At 29.9% G+C, this 25,764-nt stretch overlaps 1 protein-coding gene across 4 annotated transcripts in view; it reads right to left on the reverse strand.

The window, feature by feature from the left end:
• Positions 1-25,764, reverse strand: part of LOC149093488 (kin of IRRE-like protein 3) — a 79,062-nt gene that overhangs the window by 13,389 nt on the left and 39,909 nt on the right. For all 4 annotated transcript variants that reach the window (XM_089269294.1, XM_089269295.1, XM_089269297.1 and 1 more), the window contains exons 5-7: positions 7,868-8,164; positions 6,766-7,794; positions 3,787-3,903 (exon numbers count right to left, since the gene is read on the reverse strand). In XM_089269294.1, coding sequence (XP_089125420.1) covers positions 3,787-3,903; positions 6,766-7,794; positions 7,868-8,164 — 1,443 coding nt within the window. The remainder of the gene's footprint in view (positions 1-3,786; positions 3,904-6,765; positions 7,795-7,867; positions 8,165-25,764) is intronic.

Here is a 25,764-nt window from a genome sequence, read left to right on the forward strand (position 1 = left end):
AATGACTTTGTTACTCTCTTGCTGAGTCTAAATAATCATTTCTGGTAACAACATTGACATTAAATTAAAAAATGTTGATAATAATGAGAAGGAGAAAAAAAGATGGAATTAATGGTTGACCTAATAAATACAATTAAACACAGACACATAGATATTTAACCACAAAATAAAGGCGAGATAAAAGTTATTCACAATCATTCCCAGTCAGATGAAAGGGAATGATAAAGTTGAATGAAAAAAATGATAATTATAATCTGTAAAGATATATTCACATTCAATTGCAAGGTATTCATGTGAGAATGAATATACAAGAATGTTTCTCTATCAAGCCAAAATTTGATTAAAATTCATCTCAAATGAATGGAAAAGGTTGAAACATCATGTATATAATCATGATAATAGTGATAATAAAGGTTGTTGTAACAATTATTGCGTGCAAAATGTGAATATAAAAGTGTCGTTAAAGTAGCACAAGATTTAATCCAACAATGAAAAGTAAAAATGTGCTCATCATCATCATCGAATAGTTAATTGTCGATTGGTGAGAAAAGTTGATTTCAATCGATATTCTGTTGGATTTCAATTTCGACTTCAAGATGAAGATAATGATGAGCCGTGATGAGCCATGATGAAGTGAATCAAGTTGTAATGTTCATTATGAGACTTGAAATATCTGTGCATATAAACTATGCTCTTATGGTTTTGAAGGAGAAACATTTTTTTATCGTTTTATTCTTTTCTCTTTCATCATGCACTTTTTTTCTTTGCCTGTTTGTATGAACAATGATTTCATTAATTATCTTCGTTTTGCTGATTTGCTCAGAAATCATTTCAAATGCATTAGTTGTGTTTGTTTTTGCACAATTTTTTTCTTCTTTTACTTTCTTCTTTTCCTTTCTTTTCATCATTTTTTTACTTCTCCTTTGTAAAAGAAGACAAAAAAGTGAATTCATTTGACAACTTTAATAGACAATAATGACAGTAATAATGGGAACCAAATGAACAAACAACTTGAAGACTTTAACAGAACATTATTATTAATGATTTAATAACTGATTTTGCGGTAAAAATACTTATCAAAACTTATTTTTTTTCATCAACCTTTTTAAGAATACTTTTTGCAACTAAATGAATCATTCTGATTCAGCTTATTCAATGTAAAAAGCTTAATTTGCAATGAGCAATCCAATTTTCTGAATGACTGAGTTCTGACGATTTTAAGATAAAAAGGCCTTTCGTCATTCCATTCATTCAATTTCAAATGCTGGAGACAACGATTCTTGAAATACTCAGATTTTAGCGTTTAAATTGAATGTTTTTAGTCGACAAAGCTTCGAATTCATCTCTTGAACTTCATAAAAACCAGAATCTGATCGAAAACTATCAAGTTAACTGATTCAACTTGATCTTGACTAACATTCCAATACGAAATTCTTGTTAAAATGAAGAACCTTTTACCTTGTTGAATTTAATTCCTTCCCAGATACTCTGAAGGTGAACCTAAGCTGAAGGATAATTAACTAGATTAGATTAAGAAGTAAACAAAAGCTAAGCGATTTAAGTTTGAGTAACTCGAAGCTAAGGTAATAAACTGTCTTTTTAATGATAAAAAATAGCTGAAAATGGAAACAGGAAAACTTAAAATTCAAGATTCAATAAAACTTTCAATAACTGATGATTCAGGGCAAAAGAACTATTTTTAATCATAAACTCATATTTGCATGCATTTGAATGGCAAAATATAACAAAATATAAAAGGCATTTTGGGTTCAATTTAGGTTTCACAAAAAAAAATAATTTAAAAACTAGAACAGAATCATAAGCATTCTATAATAATTTACTTTTTAAATGAATTTTCAAAAACTGAATGAAAATGAAAATAAGCTTAGCTAAACATTTGAAGAAATTTATTTCGTAATGAAATCAGCTGAAAATTGAAAGCTTTTATCCAAAGAAAAACATCGATTCAATGCGATAACAGAAAATCGCAATTTCAGTAAATAAGTAATTAACAACTTGATTGTATTCCAATAATTTCAACCATTTCATCACATGGAATAAAAAATCTCATTGAACGGAAACTAGAAGAATCAAAAGAAGAATCTTGATTTTACCAGATAATAGCGAAATTCACATTCAATTCCATGATAGACGCCTGTTATAGAACAGAATTTTTCATTGCATCTATTTATGATATTTATTCGTCGGATTACCATTGAATATAATTCAATTGCCTGGAGGCGATTTGACTAATGATATATCCTACATTTCACATGAGATCTCAGTTAATGGAATAAACATTTCAACATTTTCTGTTTCTGTTCACAATAATTCCTAACAAGGTGATGATAATTTTGTTAATCTGCAAATAATGTGTTCGTTTCTCTTTTCCTCTCGAATAATTCAATTGGGACTTTTCATGATGAAATGTGAAAAGCAAAGGAAAATAAATGTTGCATCTGAATCAGGAAGTTGATAATTTAGACTGAAAAAAAGAACACAAAATTCGAGATGAAAAAAGTTGATATTTTTTGTGAATCCAACTCGAATCATTAATATTACAGTTTCTCTCTCATTTGTCATTCAATTTAACATGAGAAATAAATCAACTAATATGATTCTTTATCTGATTTAAACATTTACTAACCAATTTACGGTTCACTTGTGAATCAGATAACATTAATGAGTGAATTTGCTTCATGATCATGGACTTGGAGTTATCACTTTAGTCCATTCAAATGTGAATATTGTTTGCAAAATGAAATTGAAAAAAAGGTTTGTAAGGAAAGTGTTTCAACTATTGAGTTGATGTATCAAGTTATCTGATGGTTGAGTGGAAACAAAACTGTAAACTCGATTTGCTTGTCAAAATGAGTGGACATTCAATTGGTCAATCATTTTAAGGTCAACTTTTGTTGACTTCGAAACATTGAGTAAAGATAAAAGCTATAACTTCAATATTTGTTTTCAATGTTTCCAATTTTAAACCAATTCTTTATCAACAACAAAAAATATCAAATCAATATTGGACTGAAGGTTGAGATTGAAACAAATTGGATGCAAAAAGAACTGGAAAATGTGTCAAAAAGTAAACTCATTCAATTCTGAATATTGAATATGAAAATATGAAACATTCATCGAACATGCTTTCATCATTATTTGTTGATGTGATTTTTAACAAATGCAAATGTATTTAAAGATGATTTTTCATGATGAAAACGAAGAAGAAAATGCTGAGTAAATGACCTTCTTCACCATTTTGTCTGGATAAAGTTGAACAGATTTTTGATGAAAAAAAAGTAAAGTTAAAATAAATGTTCGTTTACAGATGCAAGTGATGATGATTATGCTGAAGGGAAGGCAAATGCATGATAAGAATTGAAAAAGTTTAATAGCAATTTGAAAGAATCTAATCCTTTACTAATCTACTAGAATCTAATCCTCTTCAAATGAGAATAGTGAAGTTGGAAAAAAAGAAAGAAAAAAGTAATTTCTTCAAGTAAAATTTGTAAGATCAACTTTTCGAAAAAAAAGAGAATAAGTTGAAGATGAAGAGGAAGAGGAAGACGAGGATGATGAAAAGGTGATGATAAGTAGAAATGAGCTACAAAATGTAATTTTTCTTCTCTTCTCAATAAGTATTAAGATTAAGGATTAACACCATGTAAGAAGATGAACAAGTGCAAAGAAAAACAAAAGAGTGAATTTTTTGTGTTCACCAAAGACTCCATTGTAATTGAATGAAAGATGAATGATAAGAGAGGAAAATATTTTCTCATGACATACCTGGTATTATATCTGGGCATTTATCATCTGTTTCATTGCATGTGCAAACGTCGAACGTTTCTTCAGGTTTTCGTAAAGGTGTGCCAAGCTTCGATTCCTTTTCATCTGCGACTGTTTCTGCAATTAAAAGATCAGATTGTGATTCAACAAAAACTTTAACAAATCAAAGAGTTAAAATCGAAATCCATTTACGCCGAAATGAGAGGATTTTAGATGTTTTCAAAGAAATGAACAACTGAGAACGAAAAATTGTACAAAATCTGAAATTCTTTTCAATCTTGAAATGATCAAAAAGTTAAAATGAATAAATGAAAAATGGAAATTTAATTTTGCACAAAAAAGTAAATAATTTTATGTTCCGTGAAAATCGTCAAACTATGAATCGCTATCGATTTGATTGTTTCAAGTTGTTCCAAGCGAATTCTGTTAACTATCGATAAATGCAGTGAATGAATTTTATTAACTATTCTGAAGATTTCGTTGATTGAATCCCTTTCCTTTGCGAATTGATTTTTGTGCCGGTAACTTGAATCAGAATTTGATATTTCAATAAAATCCGGTTTTTGATTCTGTTCTTAGTTGATAGGAATTTGAGCAAAGAATCGAAACTCGAACAAAATCTCCTTGATTCTAGTTTCATGATTTTCTGAGAACTTAATCCTTAATCAATATTGTACAATAAAATAGAGATTATCCAATTAATTCGTAAAATTGTTTATTTACTTTTATAATAACCTAAAGAAGATGTTCAAATAAAGGAAAAAAACAAACATTGAACTTCTATAAACTTCTTAAATCAATTAACCTGGATTCAATTTAAAGACAACTGAATCTTGATCAGTTCATTTAAAGTTATTAATATTCCTCTGCGTTTCAATTCAATTATTGAATTTCCTTTTCATCTTTTCGTCGATCAATTGTATTCAATTAAATTCCCGATTAACTGAAAAAAAACTTTTTGTCAAAAGTCAAGTCAAGTTGAAGTTTTAGAAGTAAACAGAATTGAAATTCTGATAATCATGTAACAACAATGTTAGAATCATTGACTGAATGAAAAACATTGGCTTATGATTCAAACTGATTGTTACCAATCAATAAATACTCAAGAAACAACTTTGTTTCTGGCAAAGAAACTCAGAAAAGATAGTAAATAAAAGACAAAAAGAAGGAAATTACTCGAGAAATGTATCAATGTACTTTACGAATAAAATTGGCAACGAAAATAAGAAAATTATTTACTCATTATTATCATTTGATACTTTTTTTGTCATTTATTTGTACAATAAAGTTGAGCAAAAGTAATAGCTAAACTCATCTTATGATAACCCTTTTCAAAAGCTACTGATAACAAGAAGAAATATGTTGAAATAAAAAATGCAAAAAAATTGTGACTTAATATTGAACAGAATAAAGATTAACTTTTAGAAAAAAGTAGATAATAAATTCAATAATATTCTGATATTGTTTAAAATATGAATAAAAAGCAAGAATAATGATGTGATAAGATATTTATCTTTGATAAGAATTATTTTTTCTTGTTCTTCAATTCAATTTATTGAATGATAAGAGTTAACAAATTGATGATAAATAAATAAAATTTTGTTTTCGATTGAAGTAATAATTCCAAATGATGAGATGAAAATAGTTAATTATTAATCAGAATAGACTCAATTATTGAACTTTCATCAATAATTTTACTTTTCAACTTTCATTGTTTCTCAACTTATCAATTTTGACCCAAAATGAACTCGTTAATTTTTCATGCAATAACTTGATGTGAATCGTTTCTGATTCAATTCAGATCTCAACAAAAATCGAACTTTAAAATTCGAACTTCGAAAAAATAGTTTTTCAAATCTCAACAGTTTTCGAGAAGCAATGATATTTACTGATAACTTTGTGAGTGAATTGGCTCGCTTTAATGCAAAAAGTCTGTTAATTATTTTGAAAATTTAATGGTTCATTTGCCTTCAATTTGCTGTTCAGTTAACTGAAAGCTTGAAAGAGATTGAAATTGTTGAAATAAATTTTAGTTTTCTCTTTGTAATAACAATTTGTTGAAGCTTGACCAACAGCTAATACCTTTGACCTAAAGGTAAAAAGGTGACTGTGAAGGGAAACAAAGAGTTTCATTAACTCACGTCAAGAGCAAGTAACGCATTTGTTGAGAGGAGTGACTGTACAAGTTCCATGGAGAGTTTTTCTTCTCGTAATTTATCACTACATTAAAGGACTTCAGGGGGTCAACAGTTTTCTTAATAGTTTTTTTTGATGCTCTTCACTGAGTGGCACCATTTTACTCAACAAGACTCACAATATCAATAATAAAATGACATAGTTTAGTAAATTATTAATTCAGTAGAACCATAGCAACATGAAAAGTTTTAGAAGCGATTGTAATGAAAACCAGAAAATGCAATAACAAATGAAATGAAAGTGAAATAATTATTGGGAAAAGGTTGAGGAACAGCATTTAATGATGTTGACAACTAGTTAATTAAATTCACGGCAATAACAATGTAACTAATTTTTAACCGTAACTCAGTCAATTCACTTTACTGGTCAAATGTGATAAATTACTTGTCCAGTTATTCATTCCTTTTATGCCCCTTTAGCACCTTTCATTTCACGCCCTTAACATTACCAACACCAAGTGAGGTCCAAACCTCAAAGCTTAAGCTTCAAAGCTAAAACAAAGTTTTGTTGTTGCAAGAAACTCAATAAGCACAGAAAAAACATTTTGCAATAAAACTAACTATTCAATGTTCAGTGCTTTTAAGATTCAATGATAGTCATTATTTGCGATAAAAATTTTCTTATAATCCTTTAGCTGGAACACGAATTCGAAAAAAATTTTGTTAATTGTGGCGATATTTGGATCTACTTATGGATATCGATTTGCAATCGACAAGACATTCAATTTAAATGGATTTTCGTTTTGGTTAAAGAGGAAGAATAGTGAGATTTGGTGAAACTTACGTTGACTTTTCCTGATTCGTGGTGAAGATGGACAAATTTTAAGTACCATTATTATGAGTAAGGCAAGAACCACAATAATGGTCACTATGGTGATGAGAATGAGAAGGAACGGAGAAGCCGTCAACTGCCAAACTTGACCTTTACCCGTTTGATTGGCTGATTCAGGTTGAGCCAAGGTTGAAGCTACAAGAGTCTCAGGTAAACTGGCGCCCTTTGAGTTGACTGAATATATTTTAAGGGTAAATGTTGTACCCGGTGGAAGCCCTTTAACAGTGAATGAAGGCCAATTTGATGAAATGTTGGCTTTGAGGTCAACAGGAAAATACGAATCATAGACTTCAAGAGTAAAGTGCTGCATCAAGCCACCATCATAGCCTTCAGTGCACTCAACTCGAAGTGAATCTTCACTCGAATTTGCAAGTGAACAGTTCTTCAATGGATCAGGTGGACCAGCGGGTATCACAGTGAATATACAAGGTTCCAATTGAGATCCAACTGAATTTTTTCCCCAACAGAAGAGAGTTCCATAATCGTATTCTGTTTTAGGTATGTAAGTAACTATGGAAGAGGCACCTTCAGATAAATGGTTGGTTAACTCAATGTTTTCATTTGAATTGTTGAAAGACCAGGCAAAGTTTACTTCGGGTGGATCAGATTCGAGATCACACTTAATCTTGACCGCTTCCATTCGCGCTGCTCCATACAATGCCTTTTGTCGCTCCTTACAAACTGGAGCGAATTGGACTCTCAAATGGACTGCTTTCGATTCACCTTCACCTTCACTATTCAATGCAGTGCAAGTGTACCTTCCTCGGTGAGATCGCTGGACCTTTTGAAGAACCAAAGATTGGTTGGAAACAATTACACCCGCAGATGTGTTTGTGTGCAACTCTTTTCCTTCGAACCACCAACGAATCTCTGTCACTTTGGGATTGGCTCGAATTATGCATTCAAAGTAAACATCATTTCCGGCTTGAATATGAGAATGGCGAAGTTTGTTACCCAAACGAAGAGTTAATTGAGGAACATCTGAAAGATAATTGAGAGTAAATTAATAATTAAAATGATAGCAATGGTAATTGAAAGGTAAATATTTACTCACAATGAATGGTCAACTTCCAACTATCCTCAAGTGCACTTGCAGGTATTAATGGATTCTCAGCTCGACAGAACAAGTGTTTGCCTGTGTCATCAGGACTTGGTTTGAATGTTAATATGCTTGTTGTGATGTTACCATCAGCTGAGTGCTTCTCTCGAGTCTTTTTTAATCGAGTTGTGCCCAACCACCAAGTAATGGTCGGTGCTGGACGAGAACCAGCTGCTTGACAAGTCACTTCTCCAGGTTTGCCTGAAGAAAAGGCTTTATTATCGCCTTGAATTTTGACCAACAAAGGGCGAACTGGAATAAACAAAATTATCATCAATTATTTTTATCTCAAACAAAATTAAAAAAAATTCTTGAAACATTATACCAATTGAAACAGCGAATATTCTGTTGTTCAATTAAAAGAAAAGAAAAATGACTGAATTTGTTCAGCTTTCGTCTGTTTTACCCAGAATCTCATTTCGACATTATTACATTGTTTAGTTTCTTCATTTACAATTGGGTTTTAGATTCACTTGAAACTCTCTTTTAGCTTGTTTGTTATTTAACTTTTGTTTTTTTCTGGTCAAAAAGGTAAATAAAATGAACAAAGTAAATTTAATTTACCAACTTTTGCTGAAATGCGAGACGGTAAATGGAAAGGTTAAAGGTTGATCAACAAATCATTAAGCAAGAGTTGAATGAAATATGTGAAAGAAACCTCAAGTTTTAATGAGCTGAAAAGAACTGATCAAACTATTTAAAGTCAAAGAGATACAAAAAGATGAAAATTTTCACCCAATGATTAAAATGAGGTTCATAAAACTCATTTCAATTAACCATAGAAATTGAAATTTCAAAAGTTCCAAACAAGTTCCGAATGTAAAATTCTATTGAAATTGGAACTTGTACTGCTTTTCGAAGGTAAGTCTATTATGACTGGATTGTCTCTGAGTCAACCTGATTCAATGAAAGTTCATAAGCTATAATTATCCAGCATTCAAGATGTTTGTTTCCAGAGTTAACCTGATTGGGCCAATAAAGAATAGAGTTCACCAATTTGAAATCGAAATGAAAAAATTGAGTTTCAATAGAAGCTGAATCTCTTTGCATTTGAGACTTTGTCATGCTAATAGAATATTGAAAGTTGATAAAAAAATGTTTCCAATTTCAATTGGTTTCATAATAGCATAATGCTTTAAATATGATAATATGAAATTTGTTGTTGAACAATCGAGACAATTGAGTGAAGTAAACACATCATTTGATTTAATGATCAATATAATAAGGATTAAAAGTTGATTCAATTTTTTTGCTTCACTCGCACCATCATAACCATCATCATCAACATGATTCAATATTCGTTGAATATTTATTTCCGTCATTTTTGTTACAATATAATGTTTCTGTTGGATGATTGATGAAAAATGAAAACAACTCAAGTTTGATGCAAAGCTTATGCAAAAAATGGTGATTTAAGATGAGAGGAGAAAAGGTTAAGGAACCAAATGACAGGTTTATTTGAAAGTCTTGCTTCTCCTCAAATGATAATGATAATAGTATTGAAAGAGATGGAGAAGCGAATTGATAACAGGGAATGATGATGAGAAGAAGAAGGAAAATGGCCAATATTTATCTTCTCTATCGAAGGTGAAACAAGACAAAATAAAGTGATAATAATATTGATAAAAGTAGAGTCAAGTGGTTATATATTTGCTCTTATAAAGAGACAACTTTTTTTCTGTTTATACATGGCTCAATCCTTCAGCATTCTCAATCATCATCATAATCTTAGATAAAAAGAACAATAAAAAAGAGTAAAGATGATCAAGATGTTCAGGCTTGGGTGAACTGTTGATAACCAGGTTATAGATGAAATTGTGTTCAACTGAGTGAATAAAATGAGATAATATGAAGAAAACCACTTCAACTTCAATAAAATCTTTTTCTAATTCTGTCAAATTCGACTTGCAATCGACACTTTTGGCACCAAAACGGATAACAGAAAAATGGTGTTAATAGCATTTCTTTATTTACAGAAAACTTTACTTTTCCTTTTCCTTTTAACCAAATCTTGAGAATTGGTAGAAATGCGAATAAAACGAATTCAAATTTTGATTTTATAATCGATGCCACTTGAGTCTATAACTTGAACGACTTGAACGATTTGTGAAAATGGTTGAGGAAAAGAAACGAAAAAAATGCTTCTTCTTTTCAAGTTGACTGATTGTTGATTGATATAGTCAATGTAATAACTGAGACTTGAATGAATTCCAAGTTTTCTTGTTATTCCTTTTCTCTTCTCAGGTTTTTACTCTTCATCATCAGTTTACTGTTTTTGATGTTAATCAACATGATGATGATGTAAGAAAACGATGAAAAAGAAACAAGGATTGTTGTTATTTTGTGTCCCTTCGTTGATTGAGCCCATGATTGATGATTCCCATAAAGATGATCATCTTTTCCTTGCTTTTTCCTGCCATCTTCATAATCATCATTACCATCATCAGTCTTACATATTGAAAAAAAAACAAACAAAAAGGTTTAGAACTTTTTTTTGTTAATTTTTGCTGAAAAAACGTTCAAAGTGACAAGTAAACACACACACGATAATGAAACGTTACACATTAACGTTTGGTTCAGTTTTCCTTTTCAGTTAAACTTAAACTAATCACAATTTCAGAGTTAAGTTCATGATTGAAATTGGGAGGTTACTTAATTGATGAATTAGATGGTTACTTTAGGGGTTCAAATGCACAGATAATTGATTTAATCAGCTATTTTCAGTTTCATAAGGCAACAAAATTGATTCCTCAGCTCATCATTTTAGGAGTGAAATGGTGAAAATAAAAAAAGTATCAAATTGTCTTCAAAATAACTTGTTCCATTGAAATTTAATGCAATAATGTTTCAAAGTAAATCATGAAACATCTATTTATAACCAGAAACCTGTAAAATTCAATATTGCCAGTTCTTTTGCCTTTAAATGAAACAGATTAATTCAGACAAAGCAAAATGTGATCACTTCAACGACTATTCAAGTGAAGAGATAATTGAAAGAGTAAAATGTCCACAAAATGATTTAGATTGTCATTTACCTGAAAACCTCATTTCAACATTTTGTGTCATAAGCATTTTCATGATTACGGTAAAAGGAATATCTTATCAAGTCAGAATAAAGAATAAAAAAAGGAAAGAATTGAAATTCGATACTCAACGCTTCATGGAGAAACAACAAATTTTTCAGTAACAGACATCAAAATGAAATGAATACCAGCAAATGTGAAACTTTTACTGAATCTAGATTTCGCAAAATGTAGTTTCTTCATTCGGTCAACTTTAATCAACTTTGTATTAAAGTTATTCAGTTATTTTGATATTGTAACAACGTTGGTATTGAAACAACGATAAATGAAGATTGTCTGTTGACTGAAAATCACAAATCACTGATTTGATTTTACTGTAATTTCGTTTTCACAAATGATCAAGTATTTGGAATAAATATTATGTTGTTTCACGATCATGACAAATGATCTTCATCAGTAGTTGCATTCAATTTGAATAATTGGTGAATCATTTTCAGGGAAACACAATTTTAACCATAAAAGGAGTAACTTGAATAATTATGGTTTTAAAATTCAAGCAACGGCCGAATCGGCCGTTTCCATTATCAGATTAAGATTTGTTTTTTCATGTTTAAGTGTTGATGTTTGAGATGAAAAGCTATCAATGCATTTCTAGCAATAACATCAAGTGTAATTGCAATTGGATTATAATACAAAATTGGCTGGAGTAACGCTAGAAGAAGAAAATATCGATGAAAATGATGATAATATTCATGCTCATGATATTAGAATGTGGGTTTTGTCTGACTGTGCACTTAATAAAGATCAAGTTCTAACTGTGCTCAGTTATCAGATTAGGTGATAATTTGGTTTTACTATTCAAGTTGACTTTAAGAATTGATTTATTGATGAAAGGAAAATAGGAAAGGTTTTCTTTTCTTTTGTTTTCCTCTTTTTTCTCGCTAAATGAATCTCTCTTGAAATGCTTATTTATTAAACAGGTAAAAAGTGATTTTCATTTTCAAAGGTAAAATGAAGGCAACAAAGCGCATCACAGCAACTCGGATAAGATTAAAAGTGATTAAGCAAAAAGGAAGAAAAAGAAGCGTGAAAAAGGCATAAACTTGTAGTAAAAAAAACAAGATGCTTGACCAACATCAACTGTTGGTTACTCAAAACGCGAACAGCTCTTAATGCGATTCTTGAGTGATCCTTGAGCAATTACAGGTTAAGCCTGATCCATAACTAATTTTGCCTTTTAGTTGAAAACAAAAACAAAATAATATCTTTTCAATGGTCAAATTATTATCATTAACTGTTGTAATGATAACATAAATGAAAAGCTAATAATTTGAGATTAAAAGCCTTGAGGCAATGAGGTTGATTAAGGAGAAGAAGGTGAAAAGGAATGAAAATACGAGTCAATTGGATGAGGCAAAAGGGAGGAGATAAAGGTTACAGGTTAGGTGAGGTGTCAAGGGTGGGTTAAGGTGGGTGGTTGTGGTTATGGTCAGTGAGAATGAGAATCTTTGCGAATCTATTTTTGTCCATTTTAATCATCATAATGGTTACTCTTCTTGACTCAAGAGTAATGATTAAGCCAAGCAAATAGTGACTTGTTGGCCAATGGAAGGTCACTTAGCGTTATTAAATTTTGCACCTTCAATCCAATTAAAGTGTCAATCATGATCATGACTTCAATTATTTGCAAAATTCGCAAATCTCTCATTTTCATTAAACATTCCTATTTTGGTCAACTTTACTGACGATTAGAATCGACGAATCTTCTGTTTATAAAAATAGAACAAATTTTATCGATTAAATGTTCTAATGATTTTCATTCAAATCAAGGTAAACAATTGATTTTCTTTCTCTATTCGAATGAAGGAAAAGTTGATTTCACCTTGTTCTGAATTACTTGCCATGTAACGATATTAACTGAATTATCATGTTTGTGATGAAAGAATGAAAAATGAGTAAAATTATTGAACATAATTTTACTTTCATAAGTTGAGATTCTGATGAGTTTAAATGTAGCAAAATATTGTTAATTTTACCTGATTTTTCTCTTGAATTTGCTACTGAATAAGTTGCAAATTAATTCATGTTAATGAAAAGAAAATTCTGTCCGTTTATAACAATGATAAAGTTCAACATTCATTTTACTGGTTGAAAAACAGGGAAACTTTTGTAAAACATTTGCAGCCAACAATTTGTTTTACTTGAGTTGACAGTAAAAATAAGAAGAAACTTTCTCCAGTTGTAATTTACAAGTTGATATAAAGAGGAAAAGTTGAAGAAAAAAAGAAAATCAAGTTTCTTGATGGATTTTGTGTGTATTTCCATGTTGAACACACACACAATTCAGTTGAATCCCTTTGTTGCCATGTTGATTTAATGTTGTCGTTGCTGTTATTGTTGCCTGTTCACATTTAAATGCATTGGGATTTGTAACAATTTTTCATGTAATCATGAAATAGCCTGATATTATTATTCTTATTATAATAATTGAACGAAATGAGGTTTCCCAAAGTAAAAGGTTAAAATGAGAAAAGCAAATTGGTTGAACAGCAAATTGAAAGGATTAACAATAAACTTTTTTTTTCTTCGTCAAAACGCGAATCGAAAGGTTTTGAACCGAAAAAAGGTGACTTTAAACTTTGTTTCTTGTTTGCTTGCTCAACACAATTCAAAGGTTAATTTTGCATTTGTTTAGTTACAAGAAACTTGACTCTGAATTGAGCAAATGGATTTGTGAGATTAAGGAAAGTCGACGGAATTGAAACTCGAGATTTTTCTGGTGAATTGAAATGATAGACAAAAAAGGCAGAAATAAATGAGTTGTTCAATGATTTGAGATTATGATGAAGAGAGAAGAAAAAGGAAAAATTGTTCAATAAAGGAATATGTTGCAAATTGATGAAGATTGTCCGAGTTTCCATGACAAAAGCAAATGCTTTTCATGGAAAATTACAAAATTTAAAGTTATCAAATTTCTGGTCAACATTGACCTTTCACTTGCATAACAGTCCAACAAATAAATGAGATGGAAAAGTGAATCGATTTTTACTGTAAAACTATTAATAAAAGTTAATTGATGTTAACGATTCAAGTTTGAAACGAAATATTTTCAATGAAATTTGCAATCGAATCGACTTGATATTGAAACTTCAAAACTAATTGATTGCTTGATGAATGATTAAAGATCAGAATGACCTTGATCAGGTTGGAACATTTTTCAAGATTCGAATCAATTCGATTTCGAGAATAAAAAATAGAAAAAATCAATCAATGCTTCTGTTTTGGTTATTTAGTAACTTTTTGCTAATCTTTAGGTTATCCATTGATTTAAAGATGATCCAGTTTGGGGAATCGAGAGTTCAGTGATACTCAACGGAGTCGAGATGAAATGTTAAAGTTGATTAAAAATGAAATGGAAAAAGGAAAATGTTCTTTCTTTATATAAATGCTGGAAAAGGGTAAATTGTGATTTATAAAAGTAAAATTAAAAGTGATGCGGATGCTGAGCTTAACCAGGTAAAATCAAAAGATTAAGGTTGATCGAGAATACAAAGGAATAGAGTTTCATCAAGGAAAAAGGGAAAAAAGAATGAGAAGAAAACTAAATCAAATTAAATTATTTGTAACTTTTTTTTCTTCATCTTCTTTCTCCTGCTGATGCTTTTCTCTGTTTCCTTCCTTTTTCATGCTGATTCCTGAGTATTTTCAACAACAATTTGAAACAAACAAAAGTTGACTTACATTGTTAGTTGCTATTAGTAAAAAGAGATGAAACTTTGCTTCATAATCTAATTTTGCGTTTTCTCGAGTAAAATACTTTCTTCACATCTTCTTTCGTCATCTTCATCATTCCAATCTTTCTCTTTACTCACCTTTCCTCACCTTTTTCTCTTCCTTTTGCTGTCCATTTTCATTTGTTATTTTCATCACCACTTTTGCATAAAAATTTCACTCAATTTCAACATTCATTCAACAATCAACTTTATTCAATAATCCTTTTCACTTCCAAATACGAACATTGAAATCACTTTGTGTTACTAAATCACCCAAACTCACTTTTGGTCAATGAATGAAACTTCAGGATTCAGAATTTCTTCAAAACTTTGGCTGTCTGAAATTTTTTCAAAAAGCAACAGAACTTTTGATTTGCCTGAAGCAACTGATTTTAACACAGGATCTTTTTTTCAGTTAAACATGAATTATCCGAGATTATCGAACTAGGTGAAGTGAATAAATGAATAATAGAAACGATTCACTAGTCTTAAGGAAATTCCTTGAAAAATGTGTGAATCGATTGTAATGTTGGAATAGAAAATTAGAATTTGATTAACAAAGTTGCCAGTAAAATGATATAAATAGAAATTCAATGAAAAAGAATAATTTGCTTGAATCAATAATGATTAAAACATGATGCTATTATAGTCCTTTGAACAGTTTAACATTTGCAAATGTTTTTTGTTATCATGCAAATTGTTTCGAAATATAATTGAAACTGATTTGAAACTGATTTATCGAAAAAAGAAGAAAAAACGAAAAGAAATAAAAGCAATAGTAAAGTTTATTGAATTTAAAATTATCAAAACAGTCATCGACTGAAGCCATCGAACCGTTGAGAGGATGAAATTGATTCGCCTGAGGAATGATTTCATTCCTTACTCAAAGTTAAAAGATTGATCAACATGAATGGTCAAGTTATAACACAATGACCCATTTGGACAACATTCATGATAACACAATGTAGACATAAATTGTGATACAGTAACGTTAACAGCAAACAGAATGATTCTCAATGAGAAAATTCTGGTCAAAAAAAGAATCGAAAGTAAATGCCATTTCACCATAAAATTTACTTTTATTTATTTCTTTTTTTCCTTCAATTTCTCCACCAAAATAAGTATAATTTTATTCGCAAAAAAAGAGTCGAGACACATTTTGATGCAAATTCTGGTGAAACGAAGGCAAAACTAATAATAAATTTTATTGTTACCATGAATGGTTAGCAATTATCGAACATGAAAAAAATTATTTCTTTCCTTTTCTTATTTAATAACATTCAACGGAAGAAAGCGTTCAATTTAAATAATTGCATGTCAATGGAAATAAGTTATCGAAATATTTGAATCACGAATTTCTTCTTTTCCAAAATTATCGTTAAATTTTCAAATGGATTCAAATTGACAAGTCGATTGTTAATAATACTTTTGTCTCATTATATTTTTACGCAACACCAATCGATTAATCTCATTGAATGAATCATTTCCAGTTGAACTTATCAAAATGCAAATAGATTTAACTGAGCAAAAATGAATTTCATAATTTTTGCTCTTTTCTAGAAAAAAGCCAATTTTTGATGTTCGCAAGAAAAGAACTGCAATTTGATTAGAAAATTTAATCTGACTGATTGAAACCAGAATCAAGTTAATCATGGAATGGAAAGTGAAACATGAAGCTATTAATAATTTTGTGTAACCTTAACTTTTAATTCAGTAAATGAAAAGAGTAAAAAAAGGAAAATCTAATGAGTGGAAAGTTGAGAAAATTGGAATCACTGGAAATGGCGAAAAAAAAGAAAAGCGAAAAAATGGAAAGTTTAAATAACATGGAAATGATTGAGATTTTTCATTTACTCCTGCAATTGGCTTAAAAGCAAAATTGGATAGTTTTTATTACTTTACAGTCTTTATCTGAACAATAATGTGTATTATGTTTGCTATTATTAGAGTTCAACTTTTTATTCACTTCATTATTCAGATTATTTGTTAACACAACAGTTCCCTTGACCATTGTGAATGGCAAATGTTTAGAAGTGAGAAGATGTCCAAAGGAAGGGACAGGGTTTTATCATGACTTTTATTGCCCTTAACTTTATTCTCTTATTCACATTCTCAATCAATCCTTTTCTTCGGTGTACTTTGGATTACTTTTTCTGGTTCTTCTTGTTCAACACTTTCTTTGCTTACATTTTTCACTTTTTCCGTTTTCTGTCTTTTCAGTTTCTTTTCAGTTTCTTTTCGAGGTTCAAGTAAATTTATCCAGAAAAGGCTTATCGATCATTCTTAACTGTATATTTGTTCAGAGATGAAAAACCAATGATGATAACGATAATGATGATTATAGTTTACAGGCTTCAACTTGTTTAACAAGAAGACTTTGAGAACAATAAATTGCTTCTGTTTTTCCTGTTATTTCATTCCAATGGTTCAATCTCCATTCCAAATACATATTATCTGAGAAAGCAAAGTTTAATCAAAATATATTGACCTCATTTGGTGACATATTTTATCCTCAAATTGTTATCTTTTGGTGAACTTTCATTAAGTTCAAGTTCACCATTTCTGGTGTTGTATTCAAACTGAAATCCAGAACAAGAAATGAAAGTTTTTCTATTAATATCTTTGAAAAGTGGAATTCGGTGAAATGTCCAACAATATTTATGTTAATCAAGCTTCAACTTGGTTAACCGAAGAGAAAAAAAAACATTTTCCATTCAAAATCATTTCCATATATATTCAAGTCTGGAATTCCAGTCAAGCTCAGCAATGATATTAAACAGTAAAACCTTAATTATGTTCAGTCATTCCAATTGCATTGAATAGTCATCAACAGATTCTTTTGGTGGCTCAATTTATCGTTGAAAATAACTCAAAAACTAAATGTTAGCAAACGATGCGATTTTCATGCGATCTTTTAATCGACACTTGACGATCGAAACATTATTGACTGAATATGGATCTGATTACGATCTTTCAACTCTAGAAGTTGACAAAATTCAAGAAATATATTGAAAGTTTATTCGGAAAAGATGTTAAGAGAAATCAAAGAAATAAGAAGAAGGTAAAAATAACAGTAAAATTGAACTGCAAGTTGAATGGTTGTTGATGAAATAGACGATAAGATGAAGGAAGGAAGGAAAAGAAATGAAGATGAAAACATGAACAGTTTGTCCATGAATCCATTGGGAATGTTAGGTGTGAGTTGAAAGGTGTAAAGAGGGAAAAGTAGACTTTCGAGTTTCTCGAAGCTCTTTTTTTAAAAGCAACTTCAAGTGCAGTTATTGAAGCCATCAAGATTATCTGGATAATAATCAGTGTTTAGGAAAATTAAAACAAAAAGTTAACTTATCAGTTGCAACACTTGATTCATCATGTTTTCACCGTTTATTGAACAAGACTTTTCATTTATCGTCAACTTTTTTCTTCCATCAAATTTTAATAAGAATGAGATTTTACGATTTAGATGTTCACTTGAAATTGAATTAAATGGTAATAAAAAAAGATTATGCATTTATGTAAAGATAATTTGCTGCTGCTATTAACATTAGTCTATTCAGGGTTGGCTAATGTAAAACTGGTGAGAAGTTAATATTGTAAGTTGTCATGAAAATAAACACATTTTTGGTGTGTTGGTACTTGGAATACATGGTAAAAAGAAGTGATGATAAAAGATGTTTAAGATGTTCCAGCAAGATGAAAGTGAATGAGAAAATTTATGAAGAATGAGAAAAGGTATAAAAGAGATTCTATTTGATATCATGTTTTTGTTTCAAGAGCAATATTATGTTATGATGTGGATAATAATAATGATAATAAATATAAATATAAATACATATAAAAACTTGTATCAGCAGAATGTAGTTGTGAGATGATTATGAAGCAAGAAAAGTGTAGATTCATTGGGCTCATAAAACATGATTGAGACCAATGGTTCCATCAATCTCAACCTTCTTCAGATGAACTTTTTCTTAAGATGTTCTGTGAACAATGCAATAATAACATCAATATCAATAACAGTAACAGCAAAGTTTACCAAACAAAAAAAAGAGAACATAAAAAAGTAAACTTTTTCTTTGCTCTTTCATAAGAAAAGTTATCAATGGATTTATTGGGTTAACAAATGTTTCTCGATAAAATAATTGTAACAATTTCGAAATGCTATTCATAGGATCAACGAGTTTGCAAATCGATAGAAAGTTTCAATTCAAAGTTTGCATAACTTTGAGAAAAGAACAGAATTTTGGTTGAATTGAAAAATTCTAATTAACTTTGATTGAAACAGAAAAGGTTTTGGATCAAACATTTTGTTATGCCTTGACCTTAATGCAACTTTTCACGGGTCAATAGATAATTGGTTTGCTTGTGATCAGTTGAGAGGTTTTAATTAAAAGATGTTATCAAATCATCCGACATTGGAAACTGAGTTTTATTTGCTGTTGAGCTTCATCAGGTTTTATGCATTTAATAGTTCTATAACTTTAAAAACTCAATTTTTAACAAAATCGATGCTTATCATGAAATTCGAGATTCTTTACGAGGTTATGTATTCAAGTGATTAGAGAGTAAATTAAGAAAAATTGGAGAATATCGAATATCTTTTCTTTAATTTTAGTTATGAAGTCGACTGGACTGGGATGGAATTGACATGAATCTAAATTTTGCATCAACTTTGATTTCTGTTCTGTTTACAATGAAAGAAACAAATCCTTGAGCATACGAGTTGAAAAGCTAATCCTCATCTTGTTTGAATTACAGTCTTATTCTTGTATCAAATGCTGGTGATGATAATTGGAGTGAGTTGGTGAGAGAGTTAAGTCAGTTGAAATGGCAAGAATGAGAAGAAGAAGAGAAATTAATCCTACTGATCTATTTCACTTTCGAGTGACCAGCAAATGAACTGTAAATGATGTGGTCTTTGACCATGAAATATGAAATTGTTTACCCATTATTTCAACTTAGAGCAAGTTATAGTACAAAATTGGGTTTCCCTTTGGTAATAATCAGTAACAGAAAGAAAAGTGAAGGAAAAGAGGAAAAAAATGTTTGTTTATTGATTAACCTTTTTTTGTCTGATGACAAGAGAAACGCAAAGCTGAAATGAAAAGTTGAACTTTTATCGGTAAAAGTTGAACAGAAGAGGAGAGATGAAGAGAAGAAGAAGAAAAAGAGGATAAAGAGGAAGAGAAAAAAATATTAGTTACAAGATATAATAAGTTAACATTACTGGGAGGGAAAAATATCTGTAAGGGTCACCAAGGGAATAACAGTGTAACTCAAGGTTACCTAATAGCAATTTCCTAATAAACAAAATTGTCCATCGAGAGAGAGAGAGGGAGAGATGAGTCACAACGGAAGAGAAGAGGATCGAGTGAGCCCATCTAATGACCTGAATAGGGAAAAGATCACGACATTGGAATGAAAGGGAAGGAAGGAAAGCGCAACAAAACACGAGCAATGATTAAGTGATGTCTTGTAATGAGCTCGTCTCCATTTAGAGAGACAATTATTAATCATTCATTTCTATTTATTAATCATTTGCATTAATTTTGATTCAATGTAATGTAACAATAAACTAATGATCCTAAAATGAAATCTCATCATTAGGCGATAATAGTAAATGGAGTAAATTAAAAAGAGAAAAGTTTTTCTTTCCAATTAAGTTGATGCAAATTATTTAAGATTGGTGAATGAATAGAGATTGTCTTTGATGACAATTTTTCCACTCGAGTTAATTGAATTGACAATCTTCTGTAATGACAATTGGAAAAGTGATAATAAGTGTATTAACATTGATCAGTGTTGATTATCATTAACACAATTTACATTTCAATCAGAGGTTCAACGAGAATGGTAATGAGATAATCAGATGATCAGATTAGATTGAAATGGCATTCTTTTCATTATTGAAATATTTTTCAACTTTTTTAGTTCGCTTCTTCATTCAATAATGGTTTCTAATGAAAGTAATGATAATAAATGGACAAAAAATGATCACAAACAAGTTGTGATAAATCATTTGTGATTCAATGGGAACCAAGAATTTGACTCGACAAGAGTTGAAATGAAATTGTCTAAACTGTGCGGTTGATTAACGGTCCATTAAACATGGAAAATTCAACAATCAGAACAATTTTCTCATTGATTTTGACCTCTTTCAATTTGATATTAATCAATTTCAACGCCAATTGATTCATTCAACAATTTATTTCACTTTCAATTTTTACCTTTAGTTTCAACATTTCATCTGAAAATCTAATCTGAAAATGCTTTTGCAAATCAAATGGAACAATGGAAATGCGAAGAAATGATCATTAATAATTGTGACAGGGATTCGATAAAAAAAGTTGATATGTCTACTTATAATATTATCTTTACATCTATTAATAGATTATATTAATAATCTGAAAGAAATGCTTTCTTCTCATAATTAACATTTGTGAGCAAAATGAAACAAAAGTTGACTCGATTAAGCCTGAGGTTATTCGGAATAAAGAAATACTTTCAGTAATAATGGACCTCAACTTTTCTTCTTATCCTGTTGTTCCGCATAAAATTCAATTCAGCTGTGATTGACACACCCAAGACTCTCGAACCACTTTTACTTTACTAACTAATGTATTACTTTGCCTAATGCAAGACAACTTGGCCTGTTGACATTCAATTCAATATCGCCATACTTAGCATGATTGAAAGGCTGAAAGGAGAATGAACAAGAAAATTGATTCGAAAAAAACTAACAATGTCAATAGAATCATCATTTTCATCATGAAATTATGGTAAATCAGTTTAGATTTGAAACGTTGATATCAAACAGAAGCTAAAATGCACTGTTAATAAGTTAATATGATTACTTTTATCAATGAATCTCAATATTTCACTATAAATTGAAAGACTTTTAATCAATTAGAAGCTGCAAGTTATTGCAAGTAAAACTTGATAAATATCGAGTTGGAATGGAATTTTATTTTTTCTTCTTTTCCGTGTAAAGAGTCTGAATTACAATAAGTATTGATGATATTGTGCTGAAGGTTTCAGTTGAAATTCTGTGTTCAGTTTTCTCCTGAGAAATATCAATGGAAAGATTAATGATATTTCTATGTGAAAAGATATGTTTATGGTGTTAGTCTTGTTGCTTGTGAAGATGAACAAAAAACGAGAAACACTTTTTCTGATTGTAGTTGATTTCCTATTTATGTGTGACATTTTGTTCATCATTCTCATCATCATTCCCTGTTCTATCATGATGCACACTCAATTCATTTCCATTGCAACATCAAATCCATTGACTCAATCTGACAGTTTATTATTATCACTCTTGTTATGATTATATTTTTGTTTGCAGATTATTTATAAACTTTCATTCAACTGCTGAAAATAGCGCTTTTAAAGTTCTCATGAGATTTCACCTCAAATTCTGAAAATAGATGCAAAACTGTAAACTCGAAATGTTCAACTCAGTTAAATATTATTTATCAGTTGATCAGATTTTCTTTCTTTCTTTTACTCAACAAAAAGAATGAAAATTGATAAAATAGTCTATTTTCTTCTATTTTTGCATTCAGTCATGGAAATTCCAAACCGAGTTCATCTTTAAAATGAAACTTGCATTTTCAATTTTCATCCTCAATTCCAAGATATTTCAATCCTTCAGATTATTGCCATTTTATTGCAGTTTTCTGTGGATTCATCTTTGAGCAAAAGGATTGAGCAAAATATTAAAACGAAAACAATTCTGTTGATATTTCGAAATTTCATTCCAAGAAGGAATTGAATTTCTAACTCGAAATACCGTTCGAAATCATTGCAACTTCTAAACACGTTATCATCTTAAATTGTAATTTTCTTGAACTTTGAATTGTACTTCTGTTGGATGAAAATATTAAGATGAGTGGAAAAAGATTAAGGATAGAAATGAATGGATTTTAAACAAAGATTACATTAGCGAATGTCCAGTTAAAACGCTTTTTGAAAAAAATTAATGAGTTTAACTAAAGATTTATCATAAAAAATGCTTTTAAATGATTTTCAAAGTCGAATAGGTAGCGTCGTCATAAGAATTATCCATTTATCCATTTTTCTATTCGCCCATGAAGAATATCTTTCCGTAATTCTGGCTCATTTCGGACAAATTTCATCATCTCTATCCATCAGACCAACCTTCATTACTCAGTCGAATCTTTTAAAACGTAACTTTAAGAAAATTAAGCTTTTGAGAGTCTTGGAGATAAAAAATCCAAACGAATCTTAAGAATCGAAAAACGTTTTTAATGATTTAGTTTCATCCAAGCCGTTATATGATCTCGGTAGAAGAATGAAGTTTCGCTATTTTGATCTGAACTTATTACTTCTACTCTAGCTGAATAGCATCAGGCTGAGGAATGCTCAGATAGAAATCATTGGTTTCAATTACAAATCTTTAATCAAAAGGATTCAAAACATTAATAGATTCAGCATTACAAGAATAATGTCGGTAACTTGACTAAGCTTTACAAGTAGAGTGACGAGTCTTATTATAATATTGGCTCATTGAAATTCAACGGTTGGCACTCATCAAGTTAACAGATGAAACATCAGAAGCAAAGTTGAATTCATGATAAACACTGAAACAAGTTGAAATACATATTCTGTTATCTTTCAGTCTCTCATTTCCACTGTTCATGATTCCTTCGGAATCGCTTATTGGTGTTGATGTTGCTTTTGAGTTGCAGTTTTCTTGAGGCATGATAATGATGAAAAATGTCTCGATCAATTTAACTTGAATGAAATTGAGAAGTCAAAGGGATCTGCTGAGAATGACAAGAACAACAAAAGTTGAAGACAATAAATCATCAATCAACTTTACCAAAATGCTGATTACAAGCAAGATTAACAAATGCAAGTAAAGGAATGTAAAGCTAACTGACCCATCAGAAAAATAAGTTGACCTGAAAAGAGTAAAAAAACATGATAAACTTCAATGGCAATGGCAAGTATCCATTGAAATGACGAAAAGGTCGTAAAATGGAGTTGAATGAAAATTGAATCGAGAAACAATGATAATGATGAAAAAGAACATTAAATTTATTATAAAATAAGTTTTGCAAATAATGAACTCGACTTATTGAACATTAGCCTTTTTGCATCAAATGTCATCAAAAACTAATAATGATTGTGATTCAAGTTAAAGACAAATAAGAGTCTTGAAAATTGATAAGTCATTATTATCCAGACGTTATTTGCTGGCAATTATTTTTCACTTTAAGCATTTCATGATAATTTATTGTCAGTTGAAACAAAACAAATGAAAAAGGATAAAGGTTTAAGAAGAGTTTCGCTTTCATAAGAATCTTAATGCAGAAACGATTCAATAGGTTATTCAGTTCATCATGAAAAATGATGAAAAGTGAAAAGTAAAATGAGCCAAAAAGAAATTCATTTTCAACTTTATCTAAAATGATGAAAACAGGTAAAAATATCAACATCAACATTCAATTGTTAAACCATTTACTTCAAGTAATATGATTAATGAAACGAAATTTTCATTCACAAGTTGAAACCAATTGAAATTCAGACAGAAAATTTCAATTCTTCAAAATTGGACAAAAATTCAAATAAAGATTCATGCTTTTGAACTTGCGATTCAACCAGAATCATGAATGCACAAATCGTCTCCTGATGTTACATTAAAATGAGAAACTGTGAAAGTTGACAAATATTCATTCGACACTCTGAAACTTAAGCAGAAGAAAATTCGGTCTCCAAAAAACGAACGGAAATCGAACGATCAGTTGCATTCTTTTTCGAATCTGGTTTTTCGTCGATAAAGATTGAAATTATTATCTTTAGTCTAAAACATTATTCTTCATGAAACATTTTCTTCGCAATTGAAAACATTCCTTCAACTAACAATTTGCAATGAATTTGACATTGAAATTAACAATAATATTCTGAACAAGAACATTCCAAGAACAGAAGATTCTTTCTTTCAGGCTAAATGAACTCAACTGAATTTAAAGCAAAGTGATAAAATACAATTTAAAAGATGAACAGTGGAACTTCACAAATGAATAACAAATTTTTTCTAGTTTAGGTTTTCCAGGTTATCATATTATTAGCTCATTTTTACAGACAATTTTGGTTCCCTCAATTCCATGGAAAATAATGAAACATTCAGAAAACTCGCCATAAATTACAATAATATAAATAATAATTGCACCAATTGAGGCTCTAGGAATGAATATTTTGAGCAACAGTTAAATAATATCCGTTTCATTAGTTTTCGAGGAAAAAGGAAAAAACTTTTTCTTCTTTAGTTCATCTTGACTAATGAATTCGACATCATGTTCAGTTAAGATAATATGAATAGACTATTGATTATTTGGAGGCATCATTATTACATTATCATCACCATCATATTGATGAATGAAAAATGAATTTCATTGGGCGTTGGTTAATTTCAAATTAACTGAATAACCTTCACTTTATTTACTTTCCTTTATAATGTTATTCAATTTTAATCAATTTTTCTTTTCTTTTTTTACTCTTTAAGATGTAATAACCGCCATTAATATGATTATTACGAGTCAAACAAAGTGCATTAGCAAGTAAATGATGTTGCCTGCTATTTCAGTTGAAGAAAGAGTTGCTCATTTTAATTCAAAATGAAACATTTTTTTCTCATTTTGTGATCATCAATTGTTCATTCAAAATTAGTTCCTCAATTCAGTTCAGTAGATTATAAGGATCATTAGAAAAGCAGCTTATTGTTTACATTTCATTTAATAATTTTAAGATGCTTCAAGCTTCGCTTATAGACTAAATAGAAACATCAAAATGCAAACTCGCAAATTCGATTCAATGTTCAAATTTTTCGCCAAATATTTCCTCAAATAAATTCTCTAAAAACCAACCAAATTCAATACAAATTAATCGACAAAAAATCGATTTCGATCATTTCGTAGCACTTCAAATCTCATTTAAATTCCAACGAATTGATGCATCGCATGAAATCGATAAAATCCCAAAATTTGAATTCTTATTCAATAACTTCACCGGTTTTCAATGAAAATCGATTTCA

This window comes from Tetranychus urticae, chromosome 3 (assembly GCF_039701765.1).
Source record: "Tetranychus urticae isolate SD_2017Ah chromosome 3, NJAU_TeUrti_SD_1.0, whole genome shotgun sequence".
NCBI classification, from domain to species: domain Eukaryota; kingdom Metazoa; phylum Arthropoda; class Arachnida; order Trombidiformes; family Tetranychidae; genus Tetranychus; species Tetranychus urticae.